Genomic DNA, 14318 nt, shown 5'->3' with positions numbered 1-14318 from the left:
CTCCCGAAAACCTCCCGGGACAAATATTCTCCCCGAAAATCTCCCGATTTTCAGCCGGAGCTGGAAGCCACGCCCCCTCCAGCTCCATGCGGACCTGAGTGAGGACAGCCTTTTTTCACTACAGGGTGACAAGAACTAAATCATCCAGACTAGAGATAAATTGTATTATTATGTTTATTTTACCTAAAAATAAATATATTTATTAATTAAAAAAAACAAAAACTAAATACATTTTTACTATATTTTGCTAAAAACATCAAAATTAATTGTATTTTTATTTGTATTTTTTTTGTGACTCCTTATTACATCCAGCCATAGAATTATACATTAAAATAAACATATTTAAAATAATTGATTTTAAATTATCATAATAATTCATTTAAAATGACCATATTTAATTATGAAAATAATTGCTTGTTTATCAACAACTTTAGCATTTTATTCATTACATTTTGAAACTCTCAGAAGCCAAGCAATGTTATATTCCTTAATATTTATTTATGCAAGTTTGAAGTATCAATTATCTAAACCAGAGGTGGGACCAAGTCATTGTTTTGCAAGTCACAAGTAAGTCTCAAGTCTTTGCCCTCAAGTCCGAGTCAAGTCCCGAGTCAAGACAGGCAAGCCCCGAGTCAAGTCCAAAGTCAAGACTGGAAAGTCTCAAGTCAAGTCCTAAGTCCTGCATTTTGAGTCCTTTCAAGTCCTTTTTACCACAGACTAATATATTAACACAGATTGTGTATGCTTTTCAAACGCTGTATTTATTTATTAAAACAAGTGCATTTTAAATTGCAGGAAAGAAAATTGTGCTGACATTGCACTTTATAATAGCACTATTAACCAGTCATTTTAAACATTAACTCATTCCTTTACAGAACAAACACATTGAAAAATAAAGTGCAAATGTGCTTATTTGTACAAAAGTGTTAACATTGAAAAAACATGACATATACGTGAACATAACAAAAAAGTTGTACTTTTTATATGTCAGGGCCCTATGCTGCATTGCATTTGCAAAAGACCAAATTAGCCAAGAGTCTGTCAGTCATTTGTGCACGATGGGGGCGTAGTATGATGCCACCGTGGCTGAAAACTCGCTCCACTGGAGCACTGGAGGCAGGCACTGCCAAGACTCTCATGGCCACTCGGAACAGTGAAGGAAGAGTCTTCATGTTCAATGCCCAGAACAAAAGGGGGGAGAGAGTTGTTTTGGGTTGGTGCACTACTTGTAAGTGTATCTTGTGTTTTTTATGTTGATTTAATTAAAAAAAGAAAGAAAAAAAAAATATTTCTTGTGCGGCCCGATACCAATCGATCCACGGACCAGTACCGGGCCGCGGCCCGGTGGTTGGGGACCACTGAGGTAAACAACCAACAGTATGTCAGAAAGCTAGCTAAAACGGTACACATATTCATAATATAGTATACATTTTAACTGACCTTTATTTTACTATTTTTGTCTTTTTTTAGGTGGCTAAAATACGCGGTGCTGCTGACCGCCGTCTAACGTTACGTGTGATATATTGACTAACGTAACCCTGCTTGAAAAAAATCACTGAACAAAAAGTATGAATAAGGTAGTGAACTGCAACAGATTCCCGTGTTTGCAATAACGTTATAACGTTAGCAGTGAGTTTACAGCCTCACTGATTTAACTACACAGCAAATAAAAGTCACGTTACTTAGCCAATAAACGTTATCTTACATTCAAAACTTACCGTTCTTTGTGCAACTTCAAATGCCGGACGAAGTTGGAAGTTGTTGCCTCTCCATCAGTAATTTTCGAACCGCATGTGTTGCATACTGCAAACCGTTTTGTGTTGACCACCTCGTAATTTTTATACCCAAACGAAATTATTTTAGGTATCATTTTTTGTTCACTGGCGTGTGGTTTGGACATGTCTTCTTCCTGCAATTTGATTGGATGAATGCTGTGTGATGAAAACAAAGTAGATCTAATTTGATTGGCTGTTGTACTGAGAGCACACCAGCTGACACACGCAACGCTGATAGACAAGTACACAATGAAAAATACGGAGCGCTCCCGAATAACTTTTTCATCTTTGGGTTTTGGGGAAAGTAGCAAGTCATGTCAAGTCATGTCAATTCAAAAGGCTCAAGTCCAAGTGAAGTCACAAGTCATTGATGTTAAAGTCTAAGTCGAGTTGCAAGTCTTTTTACATTTTGTCAAGTCGAGTCTAAAGTCATCAAATTCATGACTCGAGTCTGACTCGAGTCCAAGTCATGTGACTCGAGTCCACACCTCTGGTAATATTATTTCAAACCCAGGGGAATCCTTTTTGGTCCGTTCATTTATTTCCAAGTCTGAAACGCAAATAAAATTAAGAAAATAGGGCCGTTTTTCGATTTTTATAATTTATGGCAGATTTTAAAGCAAACAAAAAAAGGGGTTGATTTTCATAAAAATATTGCCATAAAATTGTATTTTGTGCTGTTTTCCTTTTATGGATTTTATTTTTTAAGATAAACACACAAATCGAAAAAATGTTTTTATTATTTTGTATTTGTATTTTATTTTTTCACTGGAACAGACCTAATTCATACTTGCCAACCCTCCCGAATTTTCCGGGAGACTCTCCCGAAAACCTCCCGGGACAAATATTCTCCCCGAAAATCTCCCGATTTTCAGCCGGAGCTGGAAGCCACGCCCCCTCCAGCTCCATGCGGACAGCCTTTTTTCACGACGGGAGGACAACAGGGTGACAAGAACTAAATCATCCAGACGAGAGATAAATTGTATTATTATGTTTATTTTACCTAAAAATAAATATATTTATTAATTAAAAAAAAAAAAAAAAACTAAATAAATGTTTACTATATTTTGCTAAAAACATCAAAATTAATTGTATTTTTATTTGTATTTTTTTTGTGACTCCTTATTACATCCAGCCATAGAATTATACATTAAAATAAACATATTTAAAATAATTGATTTTAAATTATCATAATAATTAATTTAAAATGACCATATTTAATTATGAAAATAATTGCTTGTTTATCAACAACTTTAGCATTTTATTCATTACATTTTGAAACTCTCAGAAGCCAAGCAATGTTATATTCCTTAATATTTATTTATGCAAGTTTGAAGTATCAATTATCTAAACACAGTTTTGTTGGCATATTTTCAGGATATATATATATATATATATATATATGTATATATATATATATATATATGTATGAAATACTTGACTTGGTGAATTCTAGCTGTCAATATACTCCTCCCCTCTTAACCACGCCCCCAACCACGCCCCGCCCCACCCCCGACCACGCCCCCACCCCCACCTCCCGAAATCGGAGGTCTCAAGGTTGGCAAGTATGTTTTAAAGCAAACAAAAAAGGGTTGATTTTCATAAAAATATTGCCATAAAATTGTATTTTGTGCTGTTTTCCTTTTATGGATTTTATTTTTTTAAGATAAACACACAAATCGAATATATGTTTATTAAAAAATGTTTTTATTATTTTGTATTTTTATTTTATTTTTTCACTGGAACATACCTAATTCATACTTGCCAACCCTCCCGAATTTTCCGGGATACTCTCCCGAAAACCTCCCGGGACAAATATTCTCCCCGAAAATCTCCCGATTTTCAGCCGGAGCTGGAAGCCACGCCCCCTCCAGCTCCATGCGGACCTGAGTGAGGACAGCCTTTTTTCAGGGTGACAAGAACTAAATCATCCAGACTAGAGATAAATTGTATTATTATGTTTATTTTACCTAAAAATAAATATATTTATTAATTTAAAAAAAATTAAAAAAAATTTTTTTTTACTATATTTTGCTAAAAAGATCAAAATTAATTGTATTTTTATTTGTATTTTTTTGTGACTCCTTATTACATCCAGCCATAGAATTATACATTAAAATAAACATATTTAAAATAATTGATTTTAAATGATCATAATAACTCATTTAAAATGACCATATTTAATTATTAAAATAATTGCTTGTTTATCAACAACTTTAGCATTTTATTCATTACATTTTGAAACTCTCAGAAGCCAAGTTATGTTATATTCCTTAATATTTATTTATGCAAGTTTGAAGTATCAATTATCTAAACACAGTTTTGTTGGCATATTTTCAGGATATATATATATATATATATATATATATATATATATATATATATATATATATGTATGAAATACTTGACTTGGTGAATTCTAGCTGTCAATATACTCCTCCCCTCTTAACCACGCCCCTAACCACGCCCCCACCCCCACCTCCCGAAATCGGAGGTCTCAAGGTTGGCAAGTATGTTTTAAAGCAAACAAAAAAGGGGTTGATTTTCATAAAAATATTGCCATAAAATTGTATTTTGTGCTGTTTTCCTTTTATGGATTTTATTTTTTTAAGATAAACACACAAATCGAATATATGTTTATTAAAAAATGTTTTTATTATTTTGTATTTGTATTTTATTTTTTCACTGGAACATACCTAATTCATACTTGCCAACCCTCCCGAATGTTCCGGCAGACTCTCCCGAAAACCTCCCGGGACAAATATTCTCCCCGAAAATCTCCCGATTTTCAGCCGGAGCTGGAAGCCACGCCCCCTCCAGCTCCATGCGGACCTGAGTGAGGACAGCCTTTTTTCACGATGACGGGAGGACAACAGGGTGACAAGAACTAAATCATCCAGACTAGAGATAAATTGTATTATTATGTTTATTTTACCTAAAAATAAATATATTTATTAATAAACATTTTAAAAAACTAAATACATTTTTACTATATTTTGCTAAAAACATCAAAATTAATTGTATTTTTATTTGTATTTTTTTGTGACTCCTTATTACATCCAGCCATAGAATTATACATTAAAATAAACATATTTAAAATAATTGATTTTAAATGATCATAATAATTCATTTAAAATGACCATATTTAATTATTAAAATAATTGCTTGTTTATCAACAACTTTAGCATTTTATTCATTACATTTTGAAACTCTCAGAAGCCAAGCAATGTTATATTCCTTAATATTTATTCATGCAAGTTTGAAGTATCAATTATCTAAACACAGTTTTGTTGGCATATTTTCAGGATATATATATATATATATATATATATATATATATATATATATATATATATATATATATATATATATATATATGAAATACTTGGTGAATTCTAGCTGTCAATATACTCCTCCCCTCTTAACCACGCCCCCAACCACGTCCCGCCCCACCCCCACCTCCCGAAATCGGAGGTCTCAAGGTTGGCAAGTATGTTTTAAAGCAAACAAAAAAGGGTTGATTTTCATAAAAATATTGCCATAAAATTGTATTTTGTGCTGTTTTCCTTTAATGGATTTTATTTTTTAAGATAAACACAGAAATCGAATATATGTTTATTAAAAAAAAATGTATTTATTTTTATTTTATTTTTTCACTGGAACATACCTAATGTATTATTTTGTCTACAAGGAACACCACACAATAAGGTTATGAATTCTTCTAGATGGAATTATGGAATGTTTGGGCTACTTTTCATGAGAATTGTGCATTTATGTTCATCCAAAATGCAAAAATACGTGGTTATCTGTGTGATGATAAATTAAACCGGAAGCAGTATTTCAGCTTTTAGAATTGTTTTAGCATAAAGATTCATTCAATTTCCGATTCTTAAACGCAAATTAAAAAACTAAATGTGAGCCGTTTTTCGATGTTTATTAAATATGGCAGATTTTAAAGCAAACGAATTAAAATATTGCCATAAAATTGGATTATGTGCTGTTTTCCTTTTATGGATTTTTATTTTTCCAGATAAACACAAAAAATCGAATATATTTTCATCCAAAATGCAAAAATGTGTGATGACAAATTGAACCGGAAGCAGTATTTTAGTTTTTCCTTTGCTTTTAGCATTGATTGATTGGAACTTGTATTAGTAGATTGCACAGTACAGTACATATTCCGTACAATTGACCATTAAATGGTAACACCCCAATAAGTTTATCAACTTGTTTAAGTCGGGGTCCACGTTAATCAATTCAGTCACTTTTTTTAGTAGTATTTCCAACAAAAAAACAACAACGACCTCCGAAGTCTCCTTTCAAGATGGCTGCTCCACACGTTTTATTATTGGCCCCACTATGGACTGGACTCTCACAATATTATGTCAGACCCACTCGACATTCATTGCATTCGGTCTCCCCTAGAGAGGGGGGGTTACCCACATATGCGGTCCTCTCCAAGGTTTCTCATAGTCATTCACATCGACGTCCCACTGGGGTGAGTTTTTCCTTGCCCTTATGTGGGCTTTGTACCGAGGATGTCGTTGTGGCTTGTGCAGCCCTTTGAGACACTCGTGATTTAGGGCTATATAAATAAACATTGATTGATTGATTGACTTTTTTTTTTTTTTTTTAATAATAATAATAGTCATTTTATTTCAAACCCAGGGGAATCCTCATCGGTCCGTGTACCTTCCGTTCATTTTATTTCCAAGTCTGAAACGGAAATAAAATGAAATAAGAAAATAGGGCCATTTTCCAATTTTTATTAAATATGGCAGATTTTAAAGCAAACAAAAAAAGGTTGATTTTCAATAAAATATTGCGATAAAATTGGATTTTGTGCTGATTTCCTTTCATGGATTTTTATTTTTCCAGATAAACAAAAAAATCGAATATATTTTCATCCAAAATGCAAAAATGTGTGATGACAAATTGAACCGGAAGCAGTATTTTAGTTTTTCCTTTGCTTTTAGCATTGATTGATTGGAACTTGTATTAGTAGATTGCACAGTACAGTACATATTCCGTACAATTGACCACTAAATGGTAACACCCCAATAAGTTTATTAACTTGTTTAAGTCAGGGTCCACGTTAATCAATTCAGTCACTTTTTTAGTAGTATTTCCAACAAAAAGCCACAACATCGCCCCCTACCGTACGACCTCCGAAGTCTCCTTTCAAGATGGCTGCTTTTTTTGTTTTGTTTTTATCATAATAATAATAGTAATTTTATTTCGGTTGGTATAGCTCGGTTGGTAGAGTGGCCGTGCCAGCAACTTGAGGGTTTCAGGTTCGATCCCCTCTTCCGCCATCCTAGTCACTGCCGTTGTGTCCTTGGGCAAGACACTTTACCCACCTGCTCCCAGTGCCACCCACACTGCTTTAAATGTCACTTAGATATTGGGTTTCACTATGTAAAAGCACTTTAAGTCACTAGAGAAAAGCGCTATATAAATATACTGCATACTTGCCAACCCTCCCGGATTTTCCGGGAGACTCCCGAAATTCAGCGCCTCTCCCGAAAACCTCCCGGGACAAATTTCCCCCCCGAAAATCTCCCGAAATTCAGGCGGAGCTGGAAGCCACGCCCCCTCCAGCTCCATGCGACACCTGAGTGACGTCAGGTGCGCAACACCACGTAAATCGTTGGCCAACCAAAAAGTAACCCCAGTACGCTATAGCCAACATTCACCAGGAGATGGCAACAGACAAACATAGATCACTCTATTACATTATTCCCCTTTTAGAAATGTATAGAAGTTACTCAAAATAAATAAACAACCCAACCAAAAAAATGCAGCAGCTCAATTAAAAAACTGTACTCAAGCCACATTCTTTTTCTTTTTTTTTTAGTGCTGAACTCTTAACCCTCATTTGTAAAAAAAATAACATGCTTATTATACAAACAGCATTTGTACACCTTTAACACAGATTTGTATACTGTCTTCAGAGATTCAGTTTTTTTGGTGGTACTCGAAACCTTTCTGGGTACCTGCGAAAGGGTGTTCAGCATGGTTAGAAAAATAGTGACAGAATAGAACAAGGATGGACAATTCAACCCTTAACTCAACAATGAGTAGATGAGTGTTATGTGTGTGTGTATGTGTAAATAAATGAACACTGAAATTCAAGTATTTCTTTTATTTATATATATATATAATAAAATAAATATATATACAGCTAGAATTCACTGAAAGTCAAGTATTTCTATATATATATATATATATATGAAATACTTGACTTGGTGAATTCTAGCTGTAAATATACTCCTCCCCTCTTAGCCCAGGAGGTTGCCAGGAGAACGCTACATTTCGGACTGCATTGTGCCGAGTGTGAAACTTGGTGGAGGAGGAATTATGGTGTGGGGTTGTTTTTCCAAAAGTTGGGCTTGGGCTCTTTAGTTCCAGTGAAAGGAACTTTGAATGCTTTTTTGACAATTCCATGCTCCCAACTTTGTGGGAACAGTTAGGAGCGAGCCCCTTCCTCTTCCAACATGACTGTGCACCAGTGCACAAAGCGAGGTCCATAAAGACATGGATGACAAGAGTCTGGTGTGGATGAACTTGACTGGCCTGCACAGAGTCCTGACCTGAACCCGTTAGAACACCTTTGGGATGAATTAGAACGGAAACTGGGAGCCAGGCACATCAGTGTGTGACCTCACCAACGTGCTTTTGGAAGAATGGTAGAAAATCCCAATAAACACACTCCGCAACCTTGTGGACAGCCTTATCCCAGAAGAGTTGAAGCTGTAATAGCTGCAAAAGGTCATATTGAACCCTATGGGTTGGCACTTTTAAGTTTTGGCAATGTAACAGTTACTTTACATGCAGTCGGCCCCTGGCCACCAAGTCAAAAAGTGTCCCAAGTGACCTTTTACTCAATTTCTGGTGTTGCCAGACCCCCCAATGAGGGTGGAAAGGTTGCCCCATCTCACGGAGCATCAAAGTGAGATTAAACCTACCTGATATAAATGATTTCACAAAGGCCCTGTAAAAAGCCAGAAATTGACCCTCTACTTTGATTCGGTTTATGGTATTTGCCAGAACCATGAAAAGAAGGGATGAGGTTGCTCGCCTTTCCAGAGAATAAAAGTGAAAATTTTTGTGAGCACCCTGTCAAAAGCCAAAAATCGCCCCAATGGAAAAGTGGTCTTTTATTCAATAGTCAGTTGTTGACGGGTGTGACAAGGTTGCCACATTGGTATGTAACAAAAACAGAAAAATAAATCCAGATTTGGAGCCAATTTGGATACATGGTGATATTTTATTGGACAGAACGGTCACCAGGGCTACAAATATGGAGAAGGTAAACACCGGGGGGGCGTGGCCTCTAAACGACACTGCGGGGGGACAGGAAGGCAAGGTTCGGATTTTCCAACACGCCTTTCTTTCGTGTCACACTCAACACTGGAAGAACGACCTTGGTCTTAGTGCTTCTGATATGTTTAGGACGAGTCCTTTCAAAATAAAAGCCGAGCTCATTATTAAGTCTGTCTGGAATGTCCTGTGTCACACAAAAGCAGCAGGCTAAAAGTGATTTATCCCCTTAAGTTGGGCTCATCAGTCAACAACAATTTGGACTACTCATACACAAGAAGGAGAACAAGATCCATGTGAAACCACAACAGCTACACGTCATCTTACTGGACTTTGAAGTTGTGCCGACTAATAAAAGTTGAAGAATAACACTGAATGAACACAAACTGCTGGCCATGTACTCATCACTACCAGATAGTTACCACACAACGGCTCACATCTCGCTTACATCTGTGCATTATGTCGTGTTTTTATTCAACCATGTAAAGTCAGCCTCCAACACCTAGTCAGGAGAGGGGGAAGGTGGATAAGATGTAAGAATAAATGTGAGGAGAGGTAAAGAGGGAGGGAAACTCAGAAGAAGGAGCAGACGATGCGTGCCACTTCAGCAGCGCGTTTCGTAGATGCCCGAGCGGCCGATGTAGCGCACCCATTTGATGACGTCGTGGTCGCTGTAGTTGAGCTTGGACTCAAACACCTTCAAGTAGCGCACTTTGAGGCCAGACGGGGCAAACGGGACCTGCAGAGGCAGGGAGAGGGTCAGGGCGAGTCAGGACACGCAGGAAGAAAACAGGCTGCCAGAGGACAACAATGACAAAGTCTTCGATAACAACTAGGGCTGTCAAACGCGAACGCCATAATAACACGTTAACTATAACATCCTTTAACTGCAATTTAAAAAAAAAGTTTTTAACACGCATGTGTCCTGACTCCTTTTTGACTATCGCCCATTCTGTCGCGTGCGGAAATGTAATTATTTGATAATAATAGTGTTTTGGCCCAGTTATTATTTTCTAATAATAGTGTTTTGGCCCAGTTATTATTTGCTAATAATAGTGTTTTGGCCCAGTTATTATTTTCTAATAATAGTGTTTTGGCCCAGTTATTATTTGCTAATAATAGTGTTTTGGCCCAGTTATTATTTGCTAATAATAGTGTTTTGGCCCAGTTATTATTTTCTAATAATAGTGTTTTGGCCCAGTTATTATTTGCTAATAATAGTGTTTTGGCCCAGTTATTATTTGCTAATAATAGTGTTTTGGCCCAGTTATTATTTTCTAATAATAGTGTTTTGGCCCAGTTATTATTTTCTAATAATAGTGTTTTGGCCCAGTTATTATTTGCTAATAATAGTGTTTTGGCCCAGTTATTATTTTCTAATAATAGTGTTTTGGCCCAGTTATTATTTGCTAATAATAGTGTTTTGGCCCAGTTATTATTTGCTAATAATAGTGTTTTGGCCCAGTTATTATTTTCTAATAATAGTGTTTTGGCCCAGTTATTATTTTCTAATAATAGTGTTTTGGCCCAGTTATTATTTTCTAATAATAGTGTTTTGGCCCAGTTATTATTTGCTAATAATAGTGTTTTGGCCCAGTTATTATTTTCTAATAATAGTGTTTTGGCCCAGTTATTATTTGCTAATAATAGTGTTTTGGCCCAGTTATTATTTTCTAATAATAGTGTTTTGGCCCAGTTATTATTTTCTAATAATAGTGTTTTGGCCCAGTTATTATTTGCTAATAATAGTGTTTTGGCCCAGTTATTATTTTCTAATAATAGTGTTTTGGCCCAGTTATTATTTTCTAATAATAGTGTTTTGGCCCAGTTATTATTTGCTAATAATAGTGTTTTGGCCCAGTTATTATTTTCTAATAATAGTGTTTTGGCCCAGTTATTATTTTCTAATAATAGTGTTTTGGCCCAGTTATTATTTGATATTAATAGTGTTTTGGCCCAGTTATTATTTGATATTAACAGTGTTTTGGCCCAGTTATTATTTGATATTAATAGTGTTTTGGCCCAGTTATTATTTTCTAATAATAGTGTTTTGGTCCAGTTATTATTTTCTAATAATAGTGTTTTGGCCCAGTTATTATTTTCTAAAAATAGTGTTTTGGTCCAGTTATTATTTTCTAATAATAGTGTTTTGGCCCAGTTATTATTTTCTAATAATAGTGTTTTGGCCCAGTTATTATTTTCTAATAATAGTGTTTTGGCCCAGTTATTATTTTCTAATAATAGTGTTTTGGCCCAGTTATTATTTTCTAATAATAGTGTTTTGGCCCAGTTATTATTTTCTAATAATAGTGTTTTGGCCCAGTTATTATTTTCTAATAATAGTGTTTTGGCCCAGTTATTATTTTCTAATAATAGTGTTTTGGCCCAGTTATTATTTTCTAACAATAGTGTTTTGGCCCAGTTATTATTTTCTAACAATAGTGTTTTGGCCCAGTTATTATTCGATAATAATAGTGTTTTGGTCCAGTTATTATTTTCTAATAATAGTGTTTTGGCCCAGTTATTATTTTCTAATAATAGTGTTTTGGCCCAGTTATTATTTTCTAATAATAGTGTTTTGGTCCAGTTATTATTTTCTAATAATAGTGTTTTGGCCCAGTTATTATTTGCTAAAAATAGTGTTTTGGCCCAGTTATTATTTTCTAATAATAGTGTTTTGGCCCAGTTATTATTTTCTAATAATAGTGTTTTGGCCCAGTTATTATCCATCCATCCATCCATTTTCTACCGCTTATAGTGTTTTGGCCCAGTTAATATATTCTAATAATAGTGTTTTGGCCCAGTTATTATTTTCTAATAATAGTGCTTTGGCCCAGTTATTATTTTCTAATAAGTGTTTTGGCCCAGTTATTTTCTAATAATAGTGTTTTGGCCCAGTTATTATTTTCTTATAATAGCGTTTTGGCCAAGTTATTATTTTCTAATAGTGTTTTGGCCCAGTTATTATTTTCTAATAATAGTGTTTTGGCCCAGTTATTATTTTCTTATAATAGCGTTTTGGCCAAGTTATTATTTTCTAATAGTGTTTTGGCCCAGTTATTATTTTCTAATAATAGTGTTTTGGCCCAGTTATTATTTTCTAATAATAGTGTTTTGGCCCAGTTATTATTTGCTAATAATAGTGTTTTGGCCCAGTTATTATTTGCTAATAATAGTGTTTTGGCCCAGTTATTATTTTCTAATAATAGTGTTTCGGCCCAGTTTTTATTTTCTAATAATAGTGTTTTGGCCCAGTTATTATTTTATAATAATAGTGTTTTGGCCCAGTTATTATTTTCTAATAATAGTGTTTTGGCCCAGTAATTATTTTCTAATAATAGTGTTTTGGCCCAGTTATTATTTTCTAATAATAGTGTTTTGGTCCAGTTATTATTTTCTAATAATAGTGTTTTGGCCCAGTTATTATTTTCTAATAATAGTGTTTTGGCCCAGTTATTATTTTCTAATAATAGTGTTTTGGCCCAGTTATTATTTTCTAATAATAGTGTTTTGGCCCAGTTATTATTTTCTAATAATAGTGTTTTGGCCCAGTTATTATTTTCTAATAATAGTGTTTTGGCCCAGTTATTATTTGATAATAATAGTGTTTTGGCTCAGTTATTATTTTCTAATAATAGTGTTTTGGCCCAGTTATTATTTTCTAATAGTGTTTTGGCTCAGTTATTATTTTCTAATAATAGTGTTTTGGCCCAGTTATTATTTTCTAATAATAGTATTTTGGCCCAGTTATTATTTTCTAATAATAGTGTTTTGGCTCAGTTATTATTTTCTAATAATAGTGTTTTGGCCCAATTATTTTCTAATAATAGTGTTTTGGCTCAGTTATTATTTTCTAATAATAGTGTTTTGGCTCAGTTATTATTTTCTAATAATAGTGTTTTGGCCCAGTTATTATTTGATAATAATAGTGTTTTGGCTCAGTTATTATTTGCTAATAATAGTGTTTTGGCCCAGTTATTATTTGATAATAATAGTGTTTTGGCCCAGTTATTATGTTCTAATAATTGTGTTTTGGCCCAGTTATTATTTTCTAATACAATTGTTTTGGCCCAGTTATTATTTGATAATAATAGTGTTTTGGCCCAGTTATTATTTTCTAATAATAGTGTTTTGGCCCAGTTGTTATTTTCTTATAATAGTGTTTTGGCAAAGTTATTATTTTCTAATAGTGTTTTGGCCCAGTTATTAATTTCTAATAATAGTGTTTTGGCCCAGTTATTATTTTCTAATAGTGTTTTGGCCCAGTTATTATTTGCTAATAATAGTGTTTTGGCCCAGTTATTATTTGATAATAATAGTGTTTTGGCCCAGTTATTATGTTCTAATAATAGTGTTTTGGCCCAGTTATTATTTTCTAATACAATTGTTTTGGCCCAGTTATTATTTTCTAATACAATTGTTTTGGCCCAGTTATTATTTGCTAATAATAGTGTTTTGGCCCAGTTATTATTTTCTAATAATAGTGTTTTGGCCCAGTTATTATTTTCTAATAATAGTGTTTTGGCCCAGTTATTATTTGATAATAATAGTGTTTTGGCCCAGTTATTATTTTCTTATAATAGTGTTTTGGCCCAGTTATTATTTTCTAATAATAGTGTTTTGGCTCAGTTATTATTTTCTAATAATAGTGTTTTGGCCCAGTTATTATTTTCTAATAATAGTGTTTTGGCCCAGTTATTATTTGATATTAATAGTGTTTTGGCCCAGTTATTATTTTCTAATAGTGTTTTGGTCCAGTTATTTTCTAATAGTGTTTTGGTCCAGTTATTATTTTCTAATAGTGTTTTGGTCCAGTCATGTGTTTACAAAGTTTTGCTCAATAAAGTGATCCTCCTTAAAGCGTCTCGACAGACGTTACAATAATTGAACAGTGACGACGTAAACGGTTTTCTCTGTCGTGGCCGTCAGTTGTATTGGAAATTGTTATGCGCTTATTTTTTCATTTGATCTTGTGTGTGGCATAGATTTGCCGTGCGCCGAGGACGCTTGAGCAGTGTGCAATTGCACAGGCGCGCACCATAGCGGGAACGTTGGTAATGGCGTCAGTTACTGTTGAGCCCATCTCTCAAAATAGCGGGCAGAAATGCGCAAAGAAAGGGGGACGTTATGATATCTCAGATTTTATCTTCAATCGCCATCAGACGACATCATTGGAGTGAATATTCTAGACAACTAGTTTTTTAATATTAAGTAAACAAA

At 34.1% G+C, this 14318-nt stretch overlaps 1 protein-coding gene across 1 annotated transcript in view; it reads right to left on the bottom strand.

Moving 5' to 3' along the window:
- Positions 1-9025: 9025 nt before the first annotated feature.
- Positions 9026-14318, bottom strand: part of LOC133618419 (AP-2 complex subunit mu-A-like) — a 44123-nt gene continuing 38830 nt past the window's right edge. The window contains exon 13 of the mRNA XM_061978754.1: positions 9026-9837. Coding sequence (XP_061834738.1) covers positions 9703-9837 — 135 coding nt within the window. The 3' untranslated portion in view covers positions 9026-9702. The remainder of the gene's footprint in view (positions 9838-14318) is intronic.

The sequence above is a fragment of the Nerophis lumbriciformis genome, linkage group LG19, assembly GCF_033978685.3.
Source record: "Nerophis lumbriciformis linkage group LG19, RoL_Nlum_v2.1, whole genome shotgun sequence".
NCBI classification, from domain to species: domain Eukaryota; kingdom Metazoa; phylum Chordata; class Actinopteri; order Syngnathiformes; family Syngnathidae; genus Nerophis; species Nerophis lumbriciformis.
This window is presented reverse-complemented; position numbering and strand designations above follow the sequence as displayed.